Raw genomic sequence first — 26,411 nt, 5'->3', positions numbered from 1 at the left:
ATCCTATCCTATACTCTATCCTATCCTATCCTCTATCCTACCCTATCCTCTATCCTATCCTATCCTCTGTCCTATCCTATCCTCTATCCCATCCTCTATCCTATCCTATACTCTATCCTATCCAATTACCTATCCTATCCTATACTCTATCCTATCCAATTACCTATCCTATCCTCTATCCTATCCTTTCCTCTATCCTATCCTATCCTCTGTCCTATCCTATCCTATCCTCTGTCCTATCCTATCCTCTATCCTATCCTCTATCCTATCCTCTATCCTATCCTATCCTCTATCCTATCCTATCCTCTATCCTATCCTATCCTCAATCCTATCCTATCCTCTATCGTATCCTATCCTCTATCCTATCCAATCCTATATCCTATCCTATCCGCTATCCTATCCTACCCTGTATCCTATAATATCCCCTATCCTATCCAATCCCCTATCCTATCCTCTATCCTTTTCTCTATCCTATCCTATCCTCTATCCTATCCTATCCTCTATCCAATCCTATCCTCTATCGTCTCCTATCCTCTATCCAATCCTATCCTCTATCGTCTCCTATCCTCTATGCGATCCTATCCTCTATCCTATCCAAACCTCTATCCTATCCTATTCTCTATCCTATCCTATCCTCTATCCTATCCTATCCTCGATCCTATCCTATCCTCTATCGTATCCTCTATCCTATCATATCCTCTATCCTATCCTCTCCTCAATCCTATCATATTCTCTATCCTATCCTGTCCTCTATCCTATCCTATCCTCTATCCTATCCTATCCTCTATCCTATCCAATCCTCTATCCTATCCTATTCTCTATCCTATCCTATCCTCTATCCTATCCTATCCTCTATCCTATCCTATAATCAATCCTATCCTATCCTCTATCGTATCCTATCCTCTATCCTATCCAATCCTATATCATATCCTATCCGCTATACTATCCTATACTCTATCCTATCCTGTATCCTATCCTCTATCCTATCCTCTATCCTATCCTCTATCCTATCCTATCCTCTATCCTATCCTATCCTCTATCCTATCCTATGCTCTATCCTACCCTATCCTCTATCCTATCCTATCCTCTATCCTATCCTATCCTCAATCCTATCCTATCCTCTATCCTATCCTATCCTCTATCCTATCCAATCCTCTATCCTATCCTATTCTCTATCCTATCCTATCCTCTATCCTATCCTATCCTCTATCCTATCCTATCCTCTGTCCTATCCTATCCTCTATCCCATCCTCTATCCTATCCTATACTCTATCCTATCCAATTACCTATCCTATCCTATACTCTATCCTATCCAATTACCTATCCTATCCTCTATCCTATCCTTTCCTCTATCCTATCCTATCCTCTGTCCTATCCTATCCTCTATCCTATCCTCTATCCTATCCTCTATCCTATCCTCTATCATATCCTATCCTCTATCGTATCCTCTATCCTATCCTCTATCCTATCCTATCCTCTATCCTATCCTATCCTGTATCCAATCCTATCCTCAATCCTATCCTTTCCTGCATCCTATCCTATCCTCTATCCTCTATCCTATCCAATCCCCTGTCCTATCCTATCCTCTATCCTATCCTATCCTCTATCCTATCCAATCCTATATCATATCCTATCCGCTATCCTATCCTATCCTCTATCCTATCCTGTATCCTATCCTCTATCCTATCCTCTATCCTATCCTCTATCCTATCCTATCCTCTATCCTATCCTCTATCCTATCCTATCCTCTATCCTATCCTATCCTCTATCCAATCCTATCCTCTATCGTCTCCTATCCTCTATGCGATCCTATCCTCTATCCTATCCAATCCTATATCCTATCCTATCCGCTAACCTATCCTATCCTCTATCCTATCCAATCCCCTATCCTATCCTCTATCCGATCCTATCCGCTAACCTATCCTATCCTCTATCCTATCCAATCCCCTATCCTATCCTCTATCCGATCCTATCCTCTATCTTATCCTATCCGATCCTCTATCATATCCAATCCTCTATCCTATCCTTTATCCTATACTCTATCCTATCCTATCCTCTATCCTATCCTGTCCTCTATCCTATCCTATCCTCTATCCTACCCTATCCTATCCTCTATCCTATCCTATCCTCTATCCTATCCTATACTCTATCCTATCCTATCCTCTATCCTACCCTATCCTATCCTCTATCCTATCCTATCCTCTATCCTATCCTATACTCTATCCTATCCTATCCTCTATCCTACCCTATCCTCTATCCTATCCTATCCTCTGTCCTATCCTATCCTCTATCCCATCCTCTATCCTATCCTATACTCTATCCTATCCAATTACCTATCCTATCCTATACTCTATCCTATCCAATTACCTATCCTATCCTCTATCCTATCCTTTCCTCTATCCTATCCTATCCTCTGTCCTATCCTATCCTATCCTCTGTCCTATCCTATCCTCTATCCTATCCTCTATCCTATCCTCTATCAGATCCTATCCTCTATCGTATCCTCTATCCTATCCTCTATCCTATCCTATCCTCTATCCTATCCTATCCTCTATCCTATCCTATCCTGTATCCAATCCTATCCTCAATCCTATCCTTTCCTGCATCCTATCCTATCCTCTATCCTCTATCCTATCCAATCCCCTGTCCTATCCTATCCTCTATCCTATCCTTTTTTTTTTTTGTATTAAAATTTCCTCTTTATTTATCAATTTCTTGTACAATCATTACAATTACCATTACAATTACATATCCTTTCGCAATACACTTCTTACATTGACATATTGTTTGTTTCTCCGCTCTTAACACATGCATCTCTTTCTCTCTTACACTCTTCTCTCTTGCCGCTCTCTTAGTAGGTTATTCTTCGTTTTTATTATCTTTACCGTTACATTCTTACTTTTATTCCATTCATTCCACTGCGCTCCTCACTCACTCAAACTCTCACAAATTGTTCGCACGCATCTACCATTTTAATTTCGTTCCTTCATTCATTCATCTGCCTTCCACCCTCATACATCACTCTTACTAATTTTTCACACTCATCCAACACTTTAATTTCATTCCTTTCTCTGCATCGCACCCTCATACAGAACGCTTACAGATTGTTTGCGCTCATCCAACATTGTAATTTCATTGATCCGTCTACCTTCCACGCTCATACAACACGCTTACCTATTGTTTCGCTCATCCAGCACTTTAATTTCATTCATTCCTTTCTCTGCATCACACTCTCATACAGATCGCTTACAAATTGTTTGCACTCATCCAGCATTGTAATTTCATTCCTTAATCTACCTTCCACACTCATACAACACGCTTACATATTGTTTCGCTCATCCAGCACTTTAATTTCATTCATTCCTTTCTCTGCATCACACTCTCATACAGATCGCTTACAACTTGTTTGCACTCATCCAACATTGTAATTTCATTCATTCATCTACCTTCCACACTCATACAACACGCTTCCCTATTTTTTTTTTTTTTTTTTTTTTTTTTTTGCGCTCATCCGCCGCTTTAGTTTCATTCCTTCCTCTGAATCACCCGCTCATACAAGTCTCATACAGATTGTTTGCACACTATTGACCCTTTATTTGTTTTCATTCTTCTGGTTGCCGCCTTCATAAACGGCGTTTTTAACTACTCTGTACGTATTATCAATTTACATATTTACATCTTATCCTACCTTATCCTACCTTATCCTAACTTATCCTATCTATCCTAACTACTTTTCTTTGGTTTCCTAAGCCAGAAGGAGACAAAAGAAAAAGGAAAAAAGAAAAAAGAAACCAAAGCAAAGATGAGAACGAACTAAAAAGAAATTTGAAAAAAGAAACAGAAGAAATTGGAAGAAGAAAAAGAGAAGAGAAAAAGAAGAAAGCAAAAGAAAAAACATATAGAAGGAAATGATAAAAAGAAACTAAAAAGACATTTAGATAAAAAATAAAAATAGATAGAAAATAACTAAAAAATAGAAAATAGAGCGGAGGGGCGAAGGTAAGGAGTGGGCTTACCTCCCCTCTTCCTCCCACCCCCCCTTTTTGTCCCTCTGGTAAGATCTCCTATTATCTCCCTTTCGACTCGTATCTCTTGAGTCCCTTACACCTTATCTTAGTCCTTTCCCCCTGTAGGGTCCTTATTGCGCAGAGGGAGGGTGTGGGAGGGTTCTGTTTCACCCTGGGGGGTGAACCTCTGTTCCCCTATCCAGTTTTTGGTTTCTCATCGCCTCTCCCTCACACCCCCGTCCTCATCTCTGGTAATCTCTACCATAAGTAGGCCCTTTAGGCCTTCGTTATTTGCCTTTGCATCTGTGTTCCCTTGTATCTTACCTCCCTTCCCTCTTTTCCCTTTCCCTGATCTCCCGTCCTTTCCTTCCCTTCTCCTTCTCTTCCTGTTCACCGTTTTACCCTTATTACTATATTAATATTTCTTCTTCTTATTTTCTCTCATTATCCCTTTCTCTCTTCTCCATTCTCTATCCGTCTTCGCTTCGCGATTTCTCTACATTAGTTTTCCGTTTCTCTCCTTTCTCATTTGTATTCTCTCATTTGTCTTATACTAGGCGGGTCTTCCTGAAAAACAGAGTTCCTTTTCCTAGTTATCTTTTTCTTATTTCCCCCTTTTTTTTTTTTTTTTTTTTGACGTTAATATTATTCTAAACCCCTTTTATTTTCATCCTTTCTATTTTATTTCTTCTTTTATCTTTTCCCCTCTATTTTCTATCTTGGTACCTATTCCCTGTGTCTCTGTTTTTCTTGGGAGTTCCTTCCTTGTGTTCGTCCTCTCCTCTTTATTCCCTAATATCCTTCCTATCCTTTCTCGGGAACACTTCAGCTAAGATAGAGTTTCTTATTACTTCTACAGATTCTCTTTTCTCCTGTGTATTCAGTTAGCAATTATCTCATTTTATTCTGATTCCCTATTTTCTTATTGAGGGTTTTTTCCTCCCTTTGATTTTCTTTCCTATTTTCTTATTATCTCTATCTTACTTGAAGCTTTCCCTTCCTGTTCTTATTTTACCCCCTCTCCTGTACCTCCCTCCAGGGGTTCTTTTCCCTCTTCTCTACTACTATCTCTCTTCTTCCCTCCTTTCGTTCCTATTTTGGCTTCTGCCTCAGCCCCCCTCTGGACACGTCGGGTGGTCCTCCGACTGGGAGGAAGGAGGGTGAGATTGGGGGAGAGATAATACCGGGAGCACTGTCCTCTGCCGCTCGGAGTTTCCTTCTCCATACTTGCTGCGACCTCCTCGGCCTGGACCTGCTTTCCAGCTTTTACACAGGCTTCCGGGTGCCGCAGCTTCGATGTTTCTGGTCCCTTCTTGCTGGCTTCTTCCCTGGGCTCCCCTCTCATCATCTCCCCCTCCCCCCCCCCCCCCCTGCACCCGACTTTTCCGGGGAAGCTGAAACAGAAACAACTATCATTCCTCCTTCTTTACGTTGTTCTCCTTTATTTACATCTCATTACTTATTTTATATTTATAGTTATTTATAGATCCCTTCTTCTTTCCGTATCTCCTGACTCTAGGTCCGCCTGGATATCTCTTAAAGTGGGAGTTTCTCCCGCCATCTTCTCCCTCCTTCTCTCTTCCTCCTCCTTCCTTTTCATTACCCTTCTGCAAAATCCTTCAAAAGCTATCCAGTTCTCTCCTTTTTTAACGCTCTCTTCCATCAGTTTTTCGATCGTCAGTCTATCTCTCCTTATTTTTATACTTTCAAGCATCTCTCTCCTTTCTTCTTCCCACTCCTCGCAATCTATTATAGTATGCTCCGGGGTATCCGGACAATTCTGGTGGTACCAGCACTCCCCTGTTTCCGATTTCCCTATTCTTTCCCTATAAGTGTTAAAAACCCCATGTCCGGTTAGTACTTGTGTTACGTAAAAACTCAATTGTCCGTATTTCCTTTTTCTCCATTTAACTATATTAGGGATTAGGCGGTACGTCCACCTGCCCACCACCTCCCTTTCCCACTCCCTCTGCCATAAGATGTCGGTTATGTCCTTCATCCTCCTCCTTATCCAAATTTTTACGGATTTTTTAAGGCTTTCCTCACCCTCTTCCTCCTCTAATTCCAATCTTAGGCCCTCCAGAATCTCGTGTATGGTCCCTAGGTTTCTCCCCTCTCTGCATAGGGTTTTTATATTGTCTATGTTCTCCTCTTTTAATATTTGGTTTTCAATCTGGAATAGCTGTTTCCTTTCCTGGATTTTTAAATGCCAGGGTGTTATGCCTGCTAGTACACACAGCGTTTCCTGTGGTACAGTCCTATATGCCGACACCACCCTTCCCAGGCCCAATTTTTGAGTTTTCCTTAATGTGTTTTTATTGCGGTTTGCTAAGGCCCCTTCCGCCCATACTGGGGCTCCATATAAAACTATCGCTTCGAGCGTCATATAGAATAGCCTTCTAACAGCCTGGCTAGTCCTTTTACCATTTGTCATTAGACTGCTTAATACAGTCATCGTCTTTATGGCCTTATTTGTGGCGTCCTCTATGTGTTTCTTAAAGTTCTTCTTTTCGTCAAAAGTTACTCCTAAATATTTTAAAAACGGACTCGGCTTTATTTTCGTCCCACCTATTCGGATTTCTAGCCCCCCCTCTATTTTTTTTTGATTCATCAGCATAATCTCCGTTTTTTGTTCCGCAAGGGATAGTCCTTTTGTCTTCATCCATTTCCTCGTATCTTCTACGACTCTCTCAATCCTCTTCCTTAATCCATTAATCGTTGATGCTTGTATCGTAATAATTATGTCATCCGCAAAAGCATATTTGCTGGTCATTTCCGGGTTTTCTCTTTTCAGGAGATCGTCATACACCAAGTTCCACATAAACGGTCCCAATACCGACCCCTGTGGAACCCCCATTTTCATTTCTCTCCAAATTGTTTCGTCCGAATTTTTGTAGCATATTGTCCTTTCGTTAAAATAATCCTGCATTAGCCTCGTCAGATAGTCACTAAAACCTCTCATTTTCATTTGCTCTATTATCGTATCCCATCTTAGGGTGTTAAAAGCATTCCTGACGTCCAGAGCTATCATAACCCCGAATCTCTGTTTATCGGTTGCTGTCCATGCGTCTTCTGCTACCTTGGTCATGGCGTGGACCGTTGACCTTCCTTTCACAAATCCGTATTGGTTTTTGTCAAACGATTCCCTCCCCATTTCCTTCTCCAATCTATCTCTTGTGATGTATTCCATCATTTTCGCTATCGCGTCTATTACACATATTGGTCGGTACGCCGAGGGTTCATCCGGATTTTTCCCCGGCTTTCTGAGGAGGATCGTCCTGGCCTTCTTCCATTCTCCCGGTATTCTCCCCCTTTCGAAAATTCCATTGAACAGAGCCTGGAATCTATCCGGTCTCCTCTCCGCTAATTTTTTTATTATCTCCGGAATCATCCCGTCCAATCCCGCCGCCTTATTTGGTTTTAGATTCTTAGCTGCTCTAAGAATTTCTTCCATCGTTATCCTGGGTATTTCTTCTCTTTCTCTCTCTCTCTCTTCCCTTACCTCTTGGTTCATCTCTCTCATTTCACCCCTTTCCCCTTCTCTATTCCTCGTATTTTCTTCTCTTTCGTTTGCCGCCTCCTTTCCCCCGTCTGAGGGGAACAGTTCCTTTAATACTTCCTTAGCCATTTCCGTTGATATATTTGCCGGGGGTGTGTCGGGTTTGACTTGCCTAATCACCGTTTTGTAGGGTTTTCCCCATGGGTCTTTATTTATTGTCTCGCATAGTTCCTTCCATTTTCTCTCTTTTTCCTTCGCTATGAGTCTTTGAAGTACTCTTTTACTTTTCTTATATAAGAAATTTATTATTTCCTCCATGTCCCGTTTTCCTTTTTTCCTGTATCTTTGCACTTTTCTTCTTAGATTGTTTGTTTTGCTCCTTTGTTCTCTTATTTCATCGTTCCACCATATATTTGCCTTTTTCTTTTTTCCTTCTCCCGTTTTTATTTTTTCGAAAGCTCTCTCACATATTTCGGGGAGCGCACCTAGGAATTTTTTTTCTTCCTCTTCTCGATACTTTTCTTGAGTTATCAGTCTTTTCTCTCTCCAAATTTCGTCTGCTATTTCTATGCTTTTTTCTAAGCCGGCTTTCGTCACCCTCCATCTGAAAACACATGCATTAATATCTTCAACTACCTCTTTACTTACCATCCTCATTTTTGTCAATAAATATTTGTGATCGGAGGCTGACTCCACGTCTATTATATTTGTTACGGTTTCCCTGTCCCTTGTCCGGTCCCTCGTCACTGCAATGAAGTCAAGATTTGACTTTACTTGTCCCTTTTCGTAAGTATGACCCCCCTCCGGTTTGATCGGTGTCAGGCCCCACTCGAGAAATCTGTCCAGCAGGATACTCCCTTTGTCATTTTGCTCCTTGGACCCCCAGCTCGGTGATTTTGCGTTGAAATCTCCTCCAACGCAGATGCTCCTCCCCTTTCTTCTTTCCTTGCTGATGAATTCTGATAATATACTAAGCCTGTAAGCATATTCGTCAGTTGACATGTTTGGAGATAAATATATACTTATATAAGTTTCTTTATTAATTTTTATTGCTACAAAATCTTCATCTATCACGTCTCCGTCCTCTAGTCTTTTCTTTCCCTTCAAGTCGCAGGTCCATATAGCGGCGGTCCCCTTTTTCGAATAGATCCAGTTTCCCGGATTAAAAAGTGGCTCCGCTATTAATACTATATTCGCATTTAGGTCAATTGCTGTTTGCATTAGCAAGTAATGCGCAAGTCGGCAATGGTTTAAATTTATCTGTAAAATATCCATATTTATTAGTTTTTACCCTCTGCCAGCCCCAACACATATTTTTTATATTGCGGGCATCCCACTGCTCCCGCCACATGTTCCGCCTTTACCGCAGGAATGCCAGCTCTAATGCAAAGGATGCAGCTTTTAATCGCCTCACATCCGTTGATTTGGTGTCCTACTTTGCCACATCTTCTGCAGAGTTCTTTCCCCTGTATTTCCAACTTGCAGTTATATGATAGATGCCCGAAGTCGTGGCATTTAAAGCATCTCACGAGGTTCTGCGTTCTCCTCATTTTACATGCCGTGTACCCTACCCTCACTTTATTTTCTTCGCCTATTTTCTCTAACATCCCCGTTGGAACTGTTATTATCGCAGTTTTCGTTCCTCCGTATCCAAAACGGACTGTTTTTACCTCTATTTCGCTATTTTCAATTTGTAGCGCCTTAGCAATTTCGTTCCTTACCTCTTCCCGTTCCAATGTCGGGTCAATGTCCCTTACCTCGTAAAAAATTTTTGGTGCCACTCTTTTAATTTTGTGTTCTTCCCCTAGGACCTCCTTTACCGCTTTCTCCAGATTTACCCCCTCGCGTCCCTTCTCCATCTCTATTATAAGGTCCCCTCCCCTTGATTTCCTCACAGTTTGTATCCCCTCTATCTTGTTTCCCGCCTTATCCTTTATTTGTTTGAATAGGTCTGCAAATGTCCTATTTTCCGTCGCTTTAACTATTACTGCCTCATTTTTTGGTCCTACCGGAGGCTTCCTTTTCTCCCCCTTCTCCTCTTTTTCTCTTCTCGCTTTCTCTACCCCCTCTTCCTCATTTCCCTTGCTGCTCCTAACTGATTTTCCCCCTCTATTCTTGTTTCTGTTCACCACCACCCAGTTGCTCTCCCCTTTTTCATTAACTTCCTTATTTCCTTCCATTCTCGTCCCCTCTTTTTCCGTCTCTGTCCTATCTACCCCCCTTTGTCCCTCTTCTCCTTCTGTTTCATCCTCCCTCCCGTCTGTTTCCCACTGTTTCGTTCTGCTCTTCCTTTGTTGCCTATATTCCCTATGCTTTCTGTCCATATTTCCTTCCCCCATCTTTCCCCTATTCTCGAGACAAGGGGAACTTTGCGTCCCCTGCTCCCTTATCTGTAGTGCCTTTTTTAGCTTTTGGTTTTCCACCCTTAATCCAATACTTATGACTCTCGTCAAAGCTGCCTCTAGTTGTCTAGCCGCTTGTGCAGCATGTTTCACAATGTTTGCCCTGAGAAGTTCACTATTTTCTATCGTGTATCCCCTTACCTCTCTCGTGGAGTTCCTAGTTTTCCTCAGGAGGTGTTCCAGTTCCTTGATCTCCTCGAACACATCTCCCTCCTCTCCTTTTCTGTATGTTTCCTCCTCAGCACCCGAATCGCTTATATGAACTATCGGTTCCATGCTTACTATTTCCGGTTTTTCTACCACCTTTTTCCTTTTACTTTTTGTTATTCTTAGTCCTTCACACGATCTCGAGTCTATCGAGTCCGTATCTGTTTCGTTTCCGCTAGTCCTGTCCCTTTTTTCCGCCAATTTCTCCCCTAAGTACACGAACGGTCCGCTTTTTACGTTTTTCCCCATTTTCTCCATTTTTCTGGGGGCGTCCGGAGTTAAGAATACCTCCATTTCCCCCCGCCCTTGTTACTATCCCCCCCTCCCTTATCGCTTTGTTTTTTCGGGCTGTGCCGAATCATATTTTGTAATTATTTCTTTCCTCTTTCTTTTATTTCTTAACCTGATCGTTATTCCTAAGTCCTAAATCTTAATCCTACCCCTATCCTATTTTACTGATAATATCACTAAAACCAGTATTACTATCTAGCTAAAACTAAAACCTAAACACTTGCACTATACTACTACTTAATATTAATACTTTTATTGTCGCTGTACCCTTCTTAACAAATTTAATCTATTCTAAATTATTTACAATTACGCTAAAATGTTACTAATTATCCTCCTATTATTAATGTTGCTTAACCTAGGTCTAATTCTATTAATATTATAGCTAATCCTACTAATATTCTTATATCCAGTCTTTTGCTATACTAAACTCGCTCCTTTGTTGCGATTGGCTGCTCTTTCCCGATTGGCCAATCAGCTCGCTGTACCGGATCCCATGCGAGTTTGCCCCTCTAGTCAGCTCTTTATCCTTCTGCCTACGGTTGCCCTCCTGTGGCGCCCTCTCTTGCACAGAGTTTACACTCTTCACTCTCTATAGTTCGTGGCCGTTCTCAAACCACGTGGCCGTTACTCTTAGACTATAAAACCTTAATATATTCGCAATCCACGCACCGATTTTCCCGATTCAAAGCTCGGAAAACTCCTGCCGCGGTCGCGCACCTTCCCCAATCAATATTTTTCCTTTGAGTTCCCTCCTTCCCTCTTACAGGGCTCCTATACTGTTGAACTGTCGCCACGTGGGCCAACAGTCCTTCTCTCTCTTCTAACACACTTTTCGTATATTTTCTCACTGTCCTCACTTATAATTTATATTCCACCTCGTTTCGGGTTATTAGCCCTTCCACCGGTATCACTTCTATATATATACGTTCGCTAAAACCTCTAAAATCCTCGTAAGTTTGCGGAGCTCTCTAGATTCGTGTCACCTAGTGGCGCGTCCACAACCAACTCATCCTCTATCCTATCCTATCCTCTATCCTATCCAATCCTATATCATATCCTATCCGCTATCCTATCCTATCCTCTATCCTATCCTGTATCCTATCCTCTATCCTATCCTCTATCCTATCCTCTATCCTATCCTATCCTCTATCCTATCCTATCCTCTATCCAATCCTATCCTCTATCGTCTCCTATCCTCTATGCGATCCTATCCTCTATCCTATCCAATCCTATGTCCTATCCTATCCGCTAACCTATCCTATCCTCTATCCTATCCAATCCCCTATCCTATCCTCTATCCGATCCTATCCGCTAACCTATCCTATCCTCTATCCTATCCAATCCCCTATCCTATCCTCTATCCGATCCTATCCTCTATCTTATCCTATCCGATCCTCTATCATATCCAATCCTCTATCCTATCCTTTATCCTATACTCTATCCTATCCTATCCTCTATCCTATCCTGTCCTCTATCCTATCCTATCCTCTATCCTACCCTATCCTATCCTCTATCCTATCCTATCCTCTATCCTATCCTATACTCTATCCTATCCTATCCTCTATCCTATCCTATCCTCAATCCTATTCTATCCTCTATCCTATCCTATCCTCTATCCTATCCTATCCTCTATCCTATCCAATCCTCTATCCTATCCTATTCTCTATCCTATCCTATCCTCTATCCTATCCTATCCTCGATCCTATCCTATCCTCTATCGTATCCTCTATCCTATCATATCCTCTATCCTATCCTCTCCTCAATCCTATCATATCCTCTATCCTATCCTGTCCTCTATCCTATCCTATCCTCTATCCTATCCTATCCTCTATCCTATCCAATCCTCTATCCTATCCTATTCTCTATCCTATCCTATCCTCTATCCTATCCTATCCTCTATCCTATCCTATAATCAATCCTATCCTATCCTCTATCGTATCCTATCCTCTATCCTATCCAATCCTATATCATATCCTATCCGCTATACTATCCTATCCTCTATCCTATCCTGTATCCTATCCTCTATCCTATCCTCTATCCTATCCTCTATCCTATCCTATCCTCTATCCTATCCTATCCTCTATCCTATCCTATGCTCTATCCTACCCTATCCTCTATCCTATCCTATCCTCTATCCTATCCTATCCTCAATCCTATCCTATCCTCTATCCTATCCTATCCTCTATCCTATCCAATCCTCTATCCTATCCTATTCTCTATCCTATCCTATCCTCTATCCTATCCTATCCTCTATCCTATCCTATCCTCTGTCCTATCCCATCCTCTATCCCATCCTCTATCCTATCCTATACTCTATCCTATCCAATTACCTATCCTATCCTATACTCTATCCTATCCAATTACCTATCCTATCCTCTATCCTATCCTTTCCTCTATCCTATCCTATCCTCTGTCCTATCCTATCCTCTATCCTATCCTCTATCCTATCCTCTATCCTATCCTCTATCATATCCTATCCTCTATCGTATTCTCTATCCTATCCTCTATCCTATCCTATCCTCTATCCTATCCTATCCTGTATCCAATCCTATCCTCAATCCTATCCTTTCCTGCATCCTATCCTATCCTCTATCCTCTATCCTATCCAATCCCCTGTCCTATCCTATCCTCTATCCTATCCTATCATCTATCCTATCCTATCCTCTATCCTAACCTATCCTCAATCCTATCCTATCCTCTATCCTATCCTATCCTCTATCCTATCCTATCCTCTATCCTATCCAATCATATATCATATCCTATCCGCTATCCTATCCTATCCTCTATCCTATCCTGTATCCTATCCTCTATCCTATCCTCTATCCTATCCTCTATCCTATCCTATCCTCTATCCTATCCTATCCTCTATCCTATCCTCTATCCTATCCTATCCTCTATCCTATCCTAGACTCTATCCTATCCTATGCTCTATCCTACCCTATCCTCTATCCTATCCTATCCTCAATCCTATCCTATCCTCTATTCTATCCTATCCTCTATCCTATCCTATCCTCAATCCTATCCTATCCTCTATCCTATCCTATCCTCTATCCTATCCTATCCTCTATTCTATCCTATCCTCTGTCCTATCCTATCCTCTATCCTATCCTATCTTCTATCGTCTCCTATCCTCTTTCCTATCCAATCCCCTATCCTCTATCCTATCCTCTTTCCTATCCAATCCCCTATCCTCTATCCTATCCGCTACCCTATCCTATTCTCTATCCTATCCTATCCTCTATCCTATCCTATCCTCTATCGTCTCCTATCTTCTATCCTATACAAACCCCTATCCTATCGACTATCCTGTCCTATTCTCTATCCAATCCTCTATCCTATCCTATCCTGTATCGTCTCCTATCCTCTTTCCTATCCAATCCCCTACCCTATCCTCTATCCTATCCTATCCTCTATAATATCGTATCCTCTATCCCATAATATCATCTACCCTATCCTATCCTGTATCCTATCCTATCCTCTATCCTATCCTGTCCTCTACCCTATCCTATCCTCTATAATATCGTATCCTCTATAATATCGTATCCTCTGTCCTATCCTGTCCTCTATCCTATAATATCATCTATCCTATCCTATTTTCTATCCTATTCTATCATATCCCCTCACGTATCCTATCCTCTATCCTATCCAATCCTATATCCTATACTCTATCCTATCCTATCCTCTATCCTATCCTATCCTCTATCGTCTCCTATCCTCTTTCCTATCCAATCCCTTATCCTCTATCCTATCCTCTACCCTATCCTATTCTCTATCCTATCCTATCCTCTACCCTATTCTATACTTTATCCTATCCTTTCCGCTATCCTATCCTATCCTCTATCCTATCCTATCCTATCCTCTATCCTATCCTATCGTCTATCCTATCCTCTGTCCTATCCTATCCTCTATCCTATCCTATGCTCTATCCTATCCTATCCTCTATCCTATCCTATCCTCTATCCTATCCTATCCTCTATCCTATCCTATCCTCTATCCTATTCTATCCTCTATCCTATCATATCCTCTATCCTATAATATGCTCTATCCTATCCTATCCTCTATCCTATCCTATCCTCTATCCTATCCTATCCTCTATCCTATCCTATCCTCTATCCTATCCTATCCTATCCTCTATCCTATCCTATCGTCTATCCTATCCTCTATCCTATCCTATCCTCTATCCTATCCTATCCTCTATCCTATTCTATCCTCTATCCTATCCTATCCTCTATCCTATCCTATCCTCTATCCTATCCTATCCTGTAGCCAATCCTATCCTCAATCCTATCCTTTCCTGCATCCTATCCTATCCTCTATCCTCTATCCTATCCAATCCTCTATCCTATCCTATCCTCTATCCTATCCTATCCTCTACCCTATCCTATCCTCTATCCTATCCTATCCTCTATCCTATCCTATTATCTATCCTATCCTATACTCTATCCTATCCTATCCTCTATCCTATCCTATCCTCTATCCTATCCTATCCTGTATCCAATCCTATCCTCAATCCTATCCTTTCCTGCATCCTATCGTATCCTCTATCTCCTATCCTATCCTATCCTCTATCCTATCCTATCCTCTATCCTATATTATCCTCTATCCTATCCTATCGTTTATCCTATCCTCTATCCTATCCTACCCTCTGTCCTATCCTATCCTCTATCCTATCCTCTATCCTATCCTATCCTCTATCCTATCCTGTATCCTATCCTCTATCCTATCCTATCCTCTACCCTATCCTATCGTCTATCCTATCCTATCCTGTATCCTATCGTATCCTCTACCCTATCCTATCCTCAACCCTATCCTTTCCTGTATCCTATACTATCCTCTATCCTCTATCCTATCCAATCCTCTACCCTATCCTATCCTCTATCCTATCCTATCCTCTATCCAATAATATGCTCTATCCTATCCTATCCTCTATCCTATCCTATCCTCTATCCTATCCTATCCTATATCCTATCAAATCCCCTATCCTATCCTCTGTCCTATCCTATCCTCTATCCTATCCTATCCTCTATCCTATCCTATCTTCTATCCTATCCTATCCTCTATCCTATCAAATCACCTATCCTATCCTCTATCCTATCCTATCCTCAATCCTAACCTATCCTCTATCGTATCCTATCCTCTATCCTATCCTATCCTCTATCCTATCCTCTATCCTATCCTCTATCCTATCCTCTATCCTATCCTATCCTATATCCTATCCTATCTTCTATCCTATCCTATCCTCTATCCAATCCTATCCTCTATCGTCTCCTATCCTCTATGCGATCCTATCCTCTATCCTATCCAATCCTATATCCTATCCTATCCGCTAACGTATCCTATCCTCTATCCTATCCAATCCCCTATCCTATCCTCTATCCAAGCCTATCCTATATCTTATCCTATCCGATCCTCTATCCTATCCAATCCTCTATCCTATCCTTTATCCTATACTCTATCCTATCCTATCCTCTATCCTATCCTATCCTCTATCGTATCCTCTATCCTATCCAATCCTCTATCTTATCCTATCCTCTATCGTATCCTCTATCCTATCCTATCCTATCCTCTATCCTATCCTATCCTATCCTCTATCGTATCCTATCCTCTTTCGTCTCCTATCCTCTTTCTTATCCAATCCCCTATCCTATACTCTATCCTATCCTATCCTCTTTAATATCGTATCCTCTATCATATTCTATCCTCTATCCTATCCAATCCACTATCCTATCCAATCCTCTATCGTATCCTCTATCCTGTCCTATCCTCTATCCTATCCTATCCTCTATCCTATCCTATCCTCAATCCTATCCTATCCTCTATCGTATCCTATCCTCTATCCTATCCAATCCTATATCCTATCCTATCCGCTATCCTATCCTATCCTCTATCCTATCCTATCCTCTATCCTATCCTATCCTCTATCCTATTCTATCCTCTATCCTATCCTATTATCTATCCTATCCTATCCTCTATACTATCATATCTTCTATCCTATCCTATCCTATATCCTATCCTCTATCCTAGCCTATCCTCTATCCTATCCTATCCAATCCCCTATCCTATCCTATCATGTATCCAATCCTATCCTCAATCCTATCCATCCTCTATCCTAGCCTATCCTCTATCCTATCCTATCCTGTATCCAATCCTATCCTTTCCTGCATCCTATCCTATCCTCTATCCTCTATCCTATCCGATCCTCTATCCTATCCTATCCTCTATCCTATCCTATCCTCTATCCTATCCTATCCTCTATCCTATCCTATCCTCTATCCTATCCTATCCTCTATCCTATCATATCCTCTATCCTATAATATGCTCTATCCTATCCTATCCTCTATCCTATCCTATCCTCTATCCTATCCTATCCTATCCTCTATCCTATCCTATCGTCTATCCTATCCTCTATCCTATCCTATCCTCTATCCTATCCTATCCTCTATCCAATTCTATCCTCTATCCTATCCTATCCTCTATCCTATAATATCCTCTATCCTATCCTATCCTCTATCCTATCCTATCCTCTATCGTATCCTATCCTCTATCCAATCCAATCCTATATCCTATCCTATCCTCTATCCTATCCTATCCTCTATCCTATCCTATCCTCTATCCTATCCTATCCTATCCTCTATCCTATCCTATCGTCTATCCTATCCTCTGTCCTATCCTATCCTCTATCCTATCCTATGCTCTATCCTATCCTATCCTCTATCCTATCCTATCCTCTATCCTATCCTATCCTCTATCCTATCCTATCCTCTATCCTATTCTATCCTCTATCCTATCATATCCTCTATCCTATAATATGCTCTATCCTATCCTATCCTCTATCCTATCCTATCCTCTATCCTATCCTATCCTATCCTCTATCCTATCCTATCGTCTATCCTATCCTCTATCCTATAATATCCTCTATCCTATCCTATCCTCTATCCTATTCTATCCTCTATCCTATCCTATCCTCTATCCTATCCTATCCTCTATCCTATCCTATCCTGTATCCAATCCTATCCTCAATCCTATCCTTTCCTGCATCCTATCCTATCCTCTATCCTCTATCCTATCCAATCCTCTATCCTATCCTATCCTCTATCCTATCCTATCCTCTACCCTATCCTATCCTCTATCCTATCCTATCCTCTATCCTATCCTATCCTCTATCCTATCCTATACTCTATCCTACCCTATCCTCTATCCTATCCTATCCTCTATCCTATCCTATCCTGTATCCAATCCTATCCTGAATCCTATCCTTTCCTGCATCCTATCGTATCCTCTATCTCCTATCCTATCCTATCCTCTATCCTATCCTATCCTCTATCCTATATTATCCTCTATCCTATACTATCGTTTATCCTATCCTCTATCCTATCGTACCCTCTGTCCTATCCTATCCTCTATACTATCCTCTATCCTATCCTATCCTCTATCCTATCCTGTATCTTATCCTCTATCCTATCCTATCCTCTACCCTATCCTATCGTCTATCCTATCCTATCCTCTATCCTCTATCCTGTCCGATCCTCTATCCTATCCTATCCTCTATCCTATCCTATCCTCTATCCTATCCTATCCTCTATCCTATCCTATCCTCTATCCTATCCTATCCTCTATCCTATCATATCCTCTATCCTATAATATGCTCTATCCTATCCTATCCTCTATCCTATCCTATCCTCTATCCTATCCTATCCTCTATCCTATCCTATCCTATCCTCTATCCTATCCTATCGTCTATCCTATCCTCTATCCTATCATATCCTCTATCCTATCCTATCCTCTATCCAATTCTATCCTCTATCCTATCCTATCCTCTATCCTATAATATCCTCTATCCTATCCTATTCTCTATCCAATTCTATCCTCTATCCTATCCTATCCTCTATCCTATCCTATCCTCTATCGTATCCTATCCTCTATCCTATCCAATCCTATATCCTATCCTATCCTCTATCCTATCCTATCCTCTATCCTATCCTATCCTGTATCCAATCCTATCCTTTCCTGCATCCTATCCTATCCTCTATCCTCTATCCTATCCAATCCTCTATCCTATCCTATCCTCTATCCTATCCTATCCTCTACCCTATTATATCCTCTATCCTATCCTATCCTCTATCCTATCCTATCCTCTATCGTATCCTATACTCTATCCTATCCTATCCTCTATCCTATCCTATCCTCTATCCTATCCTGTATCCTATCCTCTATCCTATCCTATCCTCTACCCTATCCTATCGTCTATCCTATCCTATCCTCTATCCTCTATCCTATCCGATCCTCTATCCTATCCTATCCTCTATCCTATCCTATCCTCTATCCAATTCTATCCTCTATCCTATCCTATCCTCTATCCTATAATATCCTCTATCCTATCCTATCCTCTATCCAATTCTATCCTCTATCCTATCCTATCCTCTATCCTATCCTATCCTCTATCGTATCCTATCCTCTATCCTATCCAATCCTATATCCTATCCTATCCTCTATCCTATCCTATCCTCTATCCTATCCTATCCTATCCTCTATCCTATCCTATCGTCTATCCTATCCTCTGTCCTATCCTATCCTCTATCCTATCCTATGCTCTATCCTATCCTATCCTCTATCCTATCCTATCCTCTATCCTATCCTATCCTCTATCCTATCCTATCCTCTATCCTATTCTATCCTCTATCCTATCATATCCTCTATCCTATAATATGCTCTATCCTATCCTATCCTCTATCCTATCCTATCCTCTATCCTATCCTATCCTCTATCCTATCCTATCCTCTATCCTATCCTATCCTATCCTCTATCCTATCCTATCGTCTATCCTATCCTCTATCCTATCCTATCCTCTATCCTATCCTATCCTGTATCCAATCCTATCCTCAATCCTATCCTTTCCTGCATCCTATCGTATCCTCTATCTCCTATCCTATCCTATCCTCTATCCTATCCTATCCTCTATCCTATATTATCCTCTATCCTATCCTATCGTTTATCCTATCCTCTATCCTATCCTACCCTCTGTCCTATCCTATCCTCTATCCTATCCTCTATCCTATCCTATCCTCTATCCTATCCTGTATCCTATCCTCTATCCTATCCTATCCTCTACCCTATCCTATCGTCTATCCTATCCTATCCTGTATCCTATCGTATCCTCTACCCTATCCTATCCTCAACCCTATCCTTTCCTGTATCCTATACTATCCTCTATCCTCTATCCTATCCAATCCTCTACCCTATCCTATCCTCTATCCTATCCTATCCTCTATCCAATAATATGCTCTATCCTATCCTATCCTCTATCCTATCCTATCCTCTATCCTATCCTATCTTCTATCCTATCCTATCCTATATCCTATCAAATCCCCTATCCTATCCTCTGTCCTATCCTATCCTCTATCCTATCCTATCCTCTATCCTATCAAATCCCCTATCCTATCCTCTATCCTATCCTATCCTCAATCCTAACCTATCCTCTATCGTATCCTATCCTCTATCCTATCCTATCCTCTATCCTATCCTCTATCCTATCATCTATCCTATCCTCTATCCTATCCTATCCTATATCCTATCCTATCTTCTATCCTATCCTATCCTCTATCCTATCAAATCCACTATCCTATTCTCTATCCTATCCTATCCTGTATCCTATCCAATCCTCTATCCTATCCTATCATCTATCCACAATCCTATCCTTTCCTGTATCCTATCCAATCCTCTATCCTATCCTATCCTCTATCCTATCCTATCCTCTATCCTATCCTATCCTCTATCCTATCCTATCCTCTATCCTATCCTATCCTCTATCCTATCCTATCCTCTATCCTATCCTATCCTCTATCCTATCCTATCCTCTATCCTATCCTATCCTCTATCCTATCCTATCCTCTATCCTATCCTCTGTCCTATCCTATCCTCTATCCTATCCTATCATCTATCCTATCAGATCCCCCATCCTATCATCTATCCTATCCTATCCTCTATCCTAACCTATCCTCTATCCTATTCTATCCTCTATCCTATCCTCCATCCTATCCTATCCTCTATCCTATCCTATCCTCTATCCTATCCTATCCTCTATCCTATCCCCTATCCTAGCCTATCCTCTATCCTATCCTATCCAATCCCCTATCCTATCCTATCCTGTATCCAATCCTATCCTCAATCCTATCCTTTCCTGCATCCTATCCTATCCTCTATCCTATCCTATCCTCTATCCTATCCTACCCTCTATCCTATTGTATCCTCTATCCTATCAAATCCCCTAACCTATCCTCTATTTTATCCTATCCTCTATCCTATCCTATCCTCTATCCTATCCTATCCTCGATCCTATCCTATCATCAAACCTTTCCCATCCTCTATCCTATCCTATACTCTATCCTATCCAATTACCTATCCTATCCTATACTCTATCCTATCCAATTACCTATCCTATCCTCTATCCTATCCTTTCCTCTATCCTATCCTATCGTCTATCCTATCCTATCCTCTATCCTATCCTCTATCCTATCCTCTATCCTATCCTATCCTCTATCATATCCTATCCTATCCTCTATCCTATCCTATCCTCTATCATATCCTATCCTATCCTCTATCCTATCCTATCCTCTATCCTATCAAATCCCCCGTCCAATCCTCTATCCTATCCTATCATCTATCCTCAGTCCTATCCTTTCCTGTATCCTATCCAATCCTCTATTCTATCCTATCCTCTATCCTATCCTATCCTCTATCCTATCCTATCCTCTATCCTATCCTATCCTCTATCCTATTCTATCCTCTATCCTATCCTATTATCTATCCTATCCTATCCTCTATCCTATCCTATCCTCTATCCTATCCTATCCTCTATCCTATCCTATCCTCTATCCTATCAAATACTCTATCCTATTCTCTATCCTATCCTATCCTCTACCCTATCCCATCTTCTATCCTATCCTATCCTCTATCCTATCAAATCCCCTATCCTATCCTCTATCCTATCCTCTGTCCTATCCTATCCTCTATCCTATCCTATCGTCTATCCTATCCTCTATCCTATCCTATCCTCTATCCTATCCAATCCTCTATCCTATACTATCCTCTGTCCTATCCTATCCTCTACCCTATCCTATCCTCTATCCTATCCTATCTTCTATCCTATCCTATCCTCTATCCTATCCTATACTCTATCCTATCCTATCCTCTATCCTATCCTATCCTCTATCCTATCCTATCGTCTATCCTATCCTATCCTCTATCCTATCCTCTATCCTATCCTCTATCCTATCCTATCCTCTATCCTATCCTATCCTATCCTCTATCCTATCCTATCGTCTATCCTATCCTCTATCCTATCCTATCCTCTATCCTATCCTATCCTCTATCCAATTCTATCCTCTATCCTATCCTATCCTCTATCCTATAATATCCTCTATCCTATCCTATCCTCTATCCAATTCTATCCTCTATCCTATCCTATCCTCTATCCTATCCTATCCTCTATCGTATCCTATCCTCTATCCTATCCAATCCTATATCCTATCCTATCCTCTATCCTATCCTATCCTCTATCCTATCCTATCCTATCCTCTATCCTATCCTATCGTCTATCCTATCCTCTGTCCTATCCTATCCTCTATCCTATCCTATGCTCTATCCTATCCTATCCTCTATCCTATCCTATCCTCTATCCTATCCTATCCTCTATCCTATCCTATCCTCTATCCTATTCTATCCTCTATCCTATCATATCCTCTATCCTATAATATGCTCTATCCTATCCTATCCTCTATCCTATCCTATCCTCTATCCTATCCTATCCTATCCTCTATCCTATCCTATCGTCTATCCTATCCTCTATCCTATCCTATCCTCTATCCTATCCTATCCTCTATCCTATTCTATCCTCTATCCTATCCTATCCTCTATCCTATCCTATCCTCTATCCTATCCTATCCTGTATCCAATCCTATCCTCAATCCTATCCTTTCCTGCATCCTATCCTATCCTCTATCCTCTATCCTATCCAATCCTCTATCCTATCCTATCCTCTATCCTATCCTATCCTCTACCCTATCCTATCCTCTATCCTATCCTATCCTCTATCCTATCCTATCCTCTATCCTATCCTATACTCTATCCTATCCTATCCTCTATCCTATCCTATCCTCTATCCTATCCTATCCTGTATCGAATCCTATCCTCAATCCTATCCTTTCCTGCATCCTATCGTATCCTCTATCTCCTATCCTATCCTATCCTCTATCCTATCCTATCCTCTATCCTATATTATCCTCTATCCTATCCTATCATTTATCCTATCCTCTATCCTATCCTACCCTCTGTCCTATCCTATCCTCTATCCTATCCTCTATCCTATCCTATCCTCTATCCTATCCTGTATCCTATCCTCTATCCTATCCTATCCTCTACCCTATCCTATCGTCTATCCTATCCTATCCTGTATCCTATCGTATCCTCTACCCTATCCTATCCTCAACCCTATCCTTTCCTGTATCCTATACTATCCTCTATCCTCTATCCTATCCAATCCTCTACCCTATCCTATCCTCTATCCTATCCTATCCTCTATCCAATAATATGCTCTATCCTATCCTATCCTCTATCCTATCCTATCCTCTATCCTATCCTATCTTCTATCCTATCCTATCCTATATCCTATCAAATCCCCTATCCTATCCTCTGTCCTATCCTATCCTCTATCCTATCCTATCCTCTATCCTATCCTATCTTCTATCCTATCCTATCCTCTATCCTATCAAATCCCCTATCCTATCCTCTATCGTATCCTATCCTCAATCCTAACCTATCCTCTATCGTATCCTATCCTCTATCCTATCCTATCCTCTATCCTATCCTCTATCCTATCCTCTATCCTATCCTCTATCCTATCCTATCCTATATCCTATCCTATCTTCTATCCTATCCTATCCTCTATCCTATCAAATCCACTATCCTATTCTCTATCCTATCCTATCCTGTATCCTATCCAATCCACTATCCTATCCTATCATCTATCCACAATCATATCCTTTCCTGTATCCTATCCAATCCTCTATCCTATCCTATCCTCTATCCTATCCTATCCTCTATCCTATCCTATCCTCTATCCTATCCTATCCTCTATCCTATCCTATCCTCTATCCTATCCTATCCTCTATCCTATCCTATCCTCTATCCTATCCTATCCTCTATCCTATCCTCTGTCCTATCCTATCCTCTATCCTATCCTATCATCTATCCTATCAGATCCCCCATCCTATCATCTATCCTATCCTATCCTCTATCCTAACCTATCCTCTATCCTATTCTATCCTCTATCCTATCCTCCATCCTATCCTATCCTCTATAATATCCTATCCTCTATCCTATCCTATCCTCTATCCTATCCCCTATCCTAGAATATCCTCTATCCTATCCTATCCAATCCCCTATCCTATCCTATCCTGTATCCAATCCTATCCTCAATCCTATCCTTTCCTGCATCCTATCCTATCCTCTATCCTATCCTATCCTCTATCCTATCCTACCCTCTATCCTATTGTATCCTCTATCCTATCAAATCCCCTAACCTATCCTCTATCCTATCCTATCCTCTATCCTATCCTATCCTCTATCCTATCCTATCCTCGATCCTATCCTATCATCAAACCTTTCCCATCCTCTATCCTATCCTATACTCTATCCTATCCAATTACCTATCCTATCCTATACTCTATCCTATCCAATTACCTATCCTATCCTCTATCCTATCCTTTCCTCTATCCTATCCTATCGTCTATCCTATCCTATCCTCTATCCTATCCTCTATCCTATCCTCTATCCTATCCTATCCTCTATCCTATCCTATCCTCTATCCTATCCTATCCTCTATCATATCCTATCCTATCCTCTATCCTATCCTATCCTCTATCCTATCAAATCCCCCGTCCAATCCTCTATCCTATCCTATCATCTATCCTCAGTCCTATCCTTTCCTGTATCCTATCCAATCCTCTATTCTATCCTATCCTCTATCCTATCCTATCCTCTATCCTATCCTATCCTCTATCCTATCCTATCCTCTATCCTATTCTATCCTCTATCCTATCCTATTATCTATCCTATCCTATCCTCTATCCTATCCTATCCTCTATCCTATCCTATCCTCTATCCTATCCTATCCTCTATCCTATCCTATCCTCTATCCTATCCTATCCTCTATCCTATCCTATCCTCTATCCTATCAAATACCCTATCCTATTCTCTATCCTATCCTATCCTCTACCCTATCCCATCTTCTATCCTATCCTATCCTCTATCCTATCCTCTATACTATCCTCTATCCTATCCTATCCTCTATCGTATCCTCTATCCTCTCCTCAATCCTATCATATCCTCTATCCTATCCTGTCCTCTATCCTATTCGTATACTCTATCCTATCCTATCCTCTATCCTATCCTATCCTCTATCCTATCCAATCCTATATCCTATCCTATCCGCTATCCTATCCTATCCTGTATCCTATAATATCCCCTATCCTATCCAATCCCCTATCCTATCCTCTATCCTATACTCTATCCTATCCTATCCTCTATCCTATCCTATCCTCTATCCAATCCTATCCTCTATCGTCTCATATCCTCTATGCGATCCTATCCTCTATCCTATCCAATCCTATATCCTATCCTATCCGCTAACGTATCCTATCCTCTATCCTATCCAATCCCCTATCCTATCCTCTATCCAATCCTATCCTCTATCTTATCCTATCCGATCCTCTATCCTATCCAATCCTCTATCCTATCCTTTATCCTATACTCTATCCTATCCTATCCTCTATCGTATCCTATCCTCTATAATATCCTATCCTCTATCCTATAATATCATCTACCCTATCCTATTCTCTACCCTATCCTATCCTCTATCCTATCCTATCCTATCCTCTATCCTATCCTATCCTATCCTCTATCGTATCCTATCCTCTTTCGTCTCCTATCCTCTTTCTTATCCAATCCCCTATCCTATACTCTATCCTATCCTATCCTCTTTAATATCGTATCCTCTATCATATTCTATCCTCTATCCTATCCAATCCACTATCCTATCCAATCCTCTATCGTATCCTCTATCCTATCCTATCCTCTATCCTATCCTATCCTCTATCCTATCCTATCCTCAATCCTATCCTATCCTCTATCGTATCCTATCCTCTATCCTATCCAATCCTATATCCTATCCTATCCGCTATCCTATCCTATCCTCTATCCTATCATATCCTCTATCCTATCCTATCCTCTATCCTATTCTATCCTCTATCCTATCCTATTAACTATCCTATCCTATCCTCTATCCTATCATATCTTCTATCCTATCCTATCCTATATCCTATCCTCTATCCTAGCCTATCCTCTATCCTATCCTATCCAATCCCCTATCCTATCCTATCATGTATCCAATCCTATCCTCAATCCTATCCATCCTCTATCCTAGCCTATCCTCTATCCTATCCTATCCTGTATCCAATCCTATCCTTTCCTGCATCCTATCCTATCCTCTATCCTCTATCCTATCCGATCCTCTATCCTATCCTATCCTCTATCCTATCCTATCCTCTATCCTATCCTATCCTCTATCCTATCCTATCCTCTATCCTATCCTATCCTCTATCCTATCATATCATCTATCCTATAATATGCTCTATCCTATCCTATCCTCTATCCTATCCTATCCTCTATCCTATCCTATCCTATCCTCTATCCTATCCTATCGTCTATCCTATCCTCTATCCTATCCTATCCTCTATCCTATCCTACCCTCTATCCTATTGTATCCTCTATCCTATCAAATCCCCTAACCTATCCTCTATCCTATCCTATCCTCTATCCTATCCTATCCTCTATCCTATCCTATCCTCGATCCTATCCTATCATCAAACCTTTCCCATCCTCTATCCTATCCTATACTCTATCCTATCCAATTACCTATCCTATCCTATACTCTATCCTATCCAATTACCT

At 41.0% G+C, this 26,411-nt stretch overlaps 1 protein-coding gene across 1 annotated transcript; it reads right to left on the bottom strand.

Moving 5' to 3' along the window:
- Window positions 1-5,487: 5,487 nt before the first annotated feature.
- Window positions 5,488-9,365, bottom strand: LOC143364094 (uncharacterized). Its single transcript, XM_076804599.1, has 5 exons — window positions 8,871-9,365; window positions 8,198-8,766; window positions 7,858-8,110; window positions 5,744-7,794; window positions 5,488-5,698 (listed from the first exon to the last, which is right to left on the bottom strand). The coding sequence occupies exons 1-5, from the start codon at window positions 9,363-9,365 to the stop codon at window positions 5,488-5,490; spliced, it is 3,579 nt and encodes a 1,192-aa protein (XP_076660714.1).
- Window positions 9,366-26,411: the final 17,046 nt, after the last annotated feature.

This window comes from Halictus rubicundus, unplaced genomic scaffold (genome assembly GCF_050948215.1).
Source record: "Halictus rubicundus isolate RS-2024b unplaced genomic scaffold, iyHalRubi1_principal scaffold0262, whole genome shotgun sequence".
Taxonomy (NCBI): Eukaryota; Metazoa; Arthropoda; class Insecta; order Hymenoptera; family Halictidae; genus Halictus; species Halictus rubicundus.
The sequence above is the reverse complement of the archived record's forward strand: the minus strand, read 5'-3'. Positions and strand labels throughout refer to the sequence as shown.